The sequence below is a fragment of the Dipodomys spectabilis genome, unplaced genomic scaffold (genome assembly GCF_019054845.1).
Source record: "Dipodomys spectabilis isolate Male_0828 unplaced genomic scaffold, ASM1905484v1 ptg000394l, whole genome shotgun sequence".
In the NCBI taxonomy this organism is placed as follows: domain Eukaryota; kingdom Metazoa; phylum Chordata; class Mammalia; order Rodentia; family Heteromyidae; genus Dipodomys; species Dipodomys spectabilis.
This window is the reverse complement of record NW_024871071.1, coordinates 768,821-774,820: the sequence shown is the minus strand read 5'-3', so window position 1 is coordinate 774,820 and position 6,000 is coordinate 768,821. Positions and strand designations below refer to the sequence as shown.

The following is a 6,000-nucleotide window of genomic DNA, read 5'->3' as shown; positions in this document are numbered from 1 at the left end:
TCATTCTTACATTGTTGAACATCTTTTCATGAATCATTTTTACACCTTTCTCAAAGGTCACATAATTGTATCTGTGTGGGTTGAGTTCATTTCTGGATTCTATTGACCTACTTATTTCTTTGCCAAAATACACTATCTTGAAGAGAACGTTATAGTAAGCTGCTTTTTTAAAAATAAAAATTTTATTTTTCTGTTCCAGTACTGGGGTTTCATCCTCTTTCTTGGCTTGCTTGCTTGCTTGCTTCCTTTCTTTCTCCCTCCCTCCCTTCCTTCCTCATCTCTCTCTTTTCTTTCTGAAGTTGTGGGTTTGAACTCAGGGCCTTGGTGCTATCCCTGAGCTCTTTTGCTCAAGGCTAGTACTCTACTACTTTGAGGCACATGATGTTCTGATCATTAATTGGAGATAACAGTCTCACTGACTTTCCTGCCTGGGCTGGCATTGAACTGCAATCCTCAGATCTCAGCCCCCTGAGTAGCTAGGATTATAGGCATGAGCCACCAGCACCTGGCTTTGCTTGGCTTTTTTGCTTAAGGTTAGTGCTCTCCCACTTGAGCCATAGTTCATTTCTGGCTTTTTGCTGGAGATAAGTCTCACAGACTGTCCTGCCTGGGCCGGCTTCAAATTGCAATCCTTAGATTCAGCCTCTTGAGGAGTTAATGATTATAAGTGTGAACCACCAGTATCAGGTTTAATTCTAAGTTTTAAAGTCAGGTAGTTTGATTTCTTCCACTATGTCTTCTCATGATAAGCTATTTTTTCCCCTCATATAAATTGTATAGAAATCTTGTCTGTTTACAAAAGCATACTGCTTTGTGAATTTTGATAGGGATGGGATGCAATGCAGAAATTGTGTTGGAGCTCATGGATGTCTTGTAATGGTCTTCTAATCTGTGAACAGTGTCCTTTCATTGAAGTCTTTCTTGACTTCTCTCACAACTATTTTGTTTGTGTTCTCAGTATATTGATCCTTTATATGCTTTGTTATGTTTTTACCTGTGAATTTCTATTTTGGGATCTTTTTATTTTTATGTGCTGGTACTGGGACTTGAATGCAGGACCTTGGGCTTTTTCATGGCTAATCAGAGATAACAGCCTCATAGCTATTCCTGCCCTGACTGGCTTTGAACTGGGATCCTCAAATCTTAGCTTTCTGAGTAGGATTATAGGCATGAGCTAGTGCCTGTTTATTCAGGTTCTTGAAGTTTTATTTTGAAAAATTTCAATTACTTGTTCTCATTTTATATAAATAGGATTTTTGAATTATCCTCATTCAACCTTGTTGGACTCATGTATGTGTGTGTGTGTGTAGATTCCTTAAAAGATTTTTTAGGTAGACAATCATGTCATTTGCTAATAGGAATATTTAAAGAGTATATTTCTGGATCTTGTTTTATAAAGGATAATACAAAGCCTGAATTTTTCATCTTAGAGAAAATCTAGCCTTTCAAAGGAGCTGTGAAGTACCATTTTCCTTTCTTGTGTCCTGCCAAGGACTGTGTGCAGGATGAGTATTTCTTCCTTGTGTTTTCCTTCAGTTTTCTCCTCTGAAAGTTTTTTGGGGGGCTGTTTTTTCTTTTATATAATTTAAAATTAATCTTAAAAACAGACATAGCAAGAGCAATAGAAGGGTCACATTGTTGTAAAAGAAATATACTCATTACCTAACTTATGTAACTATCAGACTAAATCTTCTTTTTTTTTCTGGTCCCTTTTTGTGCTGGGACTTGAACTCGGTCTGGGCGCTGTCCCTGAGCCTCTTTGTGCTCTACCACTTGAGCCATAGCACTACTTCTGGCTTTTTCTGAGTAGTTTATTGGAAGGTCTCATGGACTTTACTACCATTGCTGGTTTGAATCATGATTCTCAGATCTCAGCCTCCTGAGTTGCTAGAATTATAAACAGCAGCCACTAGCACCCAACATAAATATTCTATTCTTGGTGGTGGGTTTGGACACCATATTTCAACATCTTCAAGTAGTGGCATTTTTTTCTCCCTTTAGTTTTGGTGATATTTTCCTACAAGATAGTCATTTTTTAAAAATAAACTTGTAGATATATTGGTATAAAATTATTTTATCTGAGTGTTAGTGGTATATACATACATTCTTGGAAGGCTGAAACTGATAGGACTGTGGTTCAAGGCTAGTCTAGGCAGAAAAGTTAGAGACCCCTTCTCAAATGAGAGCTGGACCTGGGGGTATGTAGTTGTTTTCCTTAGGTAAAATGGGAAGTCTAACATGGCCCAACATGGATCATGCCTGGAGTTGTGCTCAGGAAGAGAGAACCTATCTCAAAAATATTCAGCAAAAAACAGTGCTGGAGGCACAACTCAGTGCTCAGAGTACATGTCTAGAAAGTATGAGGCCCCTAGTTCAAACCTCATACCTCTAAAACATTACTCTAAAAGTCTTTTCACTTTTGGTATTGTGTTTATTTTTTTTTTCTTGGTATAAATGATGAGTATGGGGGATTATAAAGACCTACCTTTTTTACTTTGTATTGAAAACAGAGCAGGGGAGGAGAAAAGTCACATCAACTCAGAACCCTATGCAGGACTTTCCTGAATAATGAGTACCTTTACTTCAATCTTCCGGTGCACATAAGTTAACCTCGAAGGTCACTTCATGCTGCAAAAAAATTATTTAAAAATGCACCATGACACTATGTTCCAGTAGGGAATATTTATTAAGACATACTAACATGCTTACATTCAAAGTAAACTAAACACATGCCAATCACAGTGAAATATAAAGAAAAACATGAGCAAATTATTTTCATTGACATTTTTGTATTTTAGAAGCTATGACATGTTCAAATAGAAAATCATTAACCTTGATATGTAAATATTTTTCTCAATATTAGATTTAAGACCTCTTCAAATAAATTTTTGCAATATGAACTTGATAATATAAAATTTGCACTGAGGTCTGAATATAATTGACTTTGGAATCCCAAGCATGTGAGAATATTGGTGTGCTGCAGAGCTCTTTCCTGTGTTAGGATGCCACTACGCTTTCAATGAAATGGGATACTTTTCACTAACCACACAGATAAGAATTAGTTTTCCAACTTTTAGCTAATATGTAATCTTTAGCAGGTGAACTTCTGAAAATTTCAAGTTTTCAAAGAATATAATTAGTTGCTGACATCTAATAAAATCACTGAAAATAATAATAGTGATAGATATCTTTGTGCTTACACTTTCTGTGTGTTGGGCACCATGCTAAACACTTTACACAATTTTAAGGCAAGTTTGTTTTACTGTGATGCCAAAGCCAAAGCAGTTACTGTATTGTAGGCCATCCATAAGACCTTGTTCTGCTGTCAAGGGTGACTGTTTAAAACTTTATCTGTGATTCATTTACCAAAGGATAATTTACATTGTAAGAAGCAAGAGTGATTCAAGTGGAACAAAAAACACTGCTCATTTAAATATTTTTATTTACATGTCTTTCCCATCATCATTACTCTAATAAGATTATAAATACACAGACCCCAGAATACATGCAACACATTCCACAAAGGAACAAAAATGCACAGTACTATTGAATCAAGAACCCAAATGACTGTATACAAAGTGCTTTAAATAAAGGACCTTGTAAGACATTCAGATCATGTTTATTTTAATACATTCTAATAATTTCCAATGGATGCATCATTTATAAATAACATCCCAAATCCCCTACTTCCTTTTATCAGTGAAAATTTAGTACTTAATCAGAAGAGCAGGAGTTCCATCGTTCAATGCCAGGTCACATAGCATCAAAATGAAACCGATGGGCTTCTTGTCTCTTTTCTCTATCATCTGCTTTCTGAAAAAAATTTTATAGTAGTTTTTAAATGATAAATATTTGTAAGACACATTTTTGAAATAAAACTGATTAATTAAAAAACCCTCAGTAATTAATAGATAATAGATATGAACTTTTTTGTATGTGATACTGGGCTTTGAACTTGCATTTGCTAAGCTCGTGCTCTACCAAGGGAGTCATATTTCCAGCCTGTTTTATTCTGATTATTTTTGAGTAAAGTCTCAATTTTGACCCAGACCAGTTTGGGCTGCAATCTTTCTATTTATGCTTCCTGCCATAGTTGATGATATGTGTGAACTACTATTGCCCAGCTTTTTGTTGAAATGAGGTCTCATGAACTTTTTATCTGGATTAGCTTCAATTTGTGATCCTTCAGGTTTTGCCTATCAAGAAGCTAGCATAACAGGCACTAGTGACTGACACTGGCTAATAGGCGTAATCTTATATTACAATGATCTCATAAAATATTTTGTAGTTTATAGAAGCTATTTTCTAATTGTTTTTTAACCAACAAGAAATGTTCATTAGATAATTAGCTTGTAATCACTTATGATTCTATAAGGACAGAACCAATGCTTGCATTTTTTGCCCATTCTTAACACTGATGATATCAATGAATCCCAATGAATTATATCAACATATATTAAGTAGTCTTTTGTTAATGTATTGATCTTGCAGATACTCATACAAATCCTAGGTTTTATATTTTGTTGTAGGAATGTAAGGACTAGAAAGAAGAAAAGTAAAACATACTACATTGTACTTCAGGATATAAAGTAAAAAGAAAGTTGCTTCTAGCTTTGGGTGAGGAAAAGAACACTGGAAACAGTGGTGGGACACCTTTCCAAGCGGGAGAAAAATATGAGCAATTGTGGGAGATGGTGGGAGAGCATGACATCAGAGAACAGGGAGGATACATGAATGTGCAGTCTGCACCAAGGAGATTCTGGCTTAGGCAAGAATCAGAAGGGCAGCTGATTAATCTTGTGGGTAACAAAGAGGAGACAGGAGGCTTTACAATACTGGTTTTGAAGTGCTTGTAAGGAATCTTTGTAGATGGAAATGAGGAACACGTTGCATACTGGTAGAATAGTATGAAAGAAGGTGAAGGCCTAGAGCAGACACTTGGGAGGAGGGCTGAAAGCAGCTGACAGCACAGGAGGAGCCACATGAGGAGCTGTACATGATGTTGTGTTACGTTATACCTTGCAGTGCCACATTATGCAGTGCCACGCCACATTGTGCCATTGTGTACATGGCTACATATATACTTGCATTCAAACTTCTACTTTTAGCCACTGCATCATAATCGTTGTAAGCCCCAAGTATTTAGGCTGTTATCAGATCCCATGCAAAATGATAAAATTAATTTCCTTTCTTTCATAGAGTAAGAGCTATGGAAAGTATCAGACTATATTCTAATGCTTATGGACACAGTATGTAGAATCTTCCTTGGTCTTACATTTTAAGCAATTTTAAACTTAACTGAATGTAAACATTATGTTATTGTTTTGGCACTGTGAGTGATTGGAAACATAATGGCATAATTAACATGCTCTCTTTTTCATAAGGGACCAGATAGGATTAAATATGGTGATTGGAGTTAGCAAAAAATGCTTATGACGATATGCATGACAAGCCAAAGAGAATAGATAGAATCAAAGAAAATACCTCTTTTTTGGCACAAAAAGCTTTATGGGGGACATTGTTGTAACTTGCTAATTATGTATTTAATACTGTTTTCTTTATTTAGTGATGTTAGGGGGATCAAAGCCATGGCCTCACACATGCTAGGCATGTGCTCAACCACTCAGACACATCCTTAACTCTTTAATACTATTTTTAAAGAGCAATGAATTACTATAAAACCAAAACTACAGCTTCATTTAAATAAACAAACCTTTTCCTGCCAGTGTAGAATGCCAATGATTGCCAAGATGAACACACAGACCCCAATGAGAGCTATAGCCGTAAGTAGCACAATGTTACTTGGTGTCAGATATAGTTTGGCACTCCAGCTGTAGGTAACAAAATATTGCAATTATAAAATGAAATTTAAATCACAAGCTTAAACTGAGACTAAACTCCCAAATACCTTATTAATTAATGAAAATTTCATTCACTAAATCATTTACTCTTCTAGCTATTCATTTTAAGTAAAACAAGTTGGATCAAATTTCTTTTTTT

General features: G+C 35.6%; 1 protein-coding gene across 1 annotated transcript in view; it reads right to left on the bottom strand.

Moving 5' to 3' along the window:
- Positions 1-2,667: 2,667 nt before the first annotated feature.
- Itfg1 (integrin alpha FG-GAP repeat containing 1) overlaps positions 2,668-6,000 on the bottom strand; it is a 205,113-nt gene continuing 201,780 nt past the window's right edge. The window contains exons 17-18 of the mRNA XM_042667371.1: positions 5,714-5,831; positions 2,668-3,813 (exon numbers count right to left, since the gene is read on the bottom strand). Coding sequence (XP_042523305.1) covers positions 3,754-3,813; positions 5,714-5,831 — 178 coding nt within the window. The 3' untranslated portion in view covers positions 2,668-3,753. The remainder of the gene's footprint in view (positions 3,814-5,713; positions 5,832-6,000) is intronic.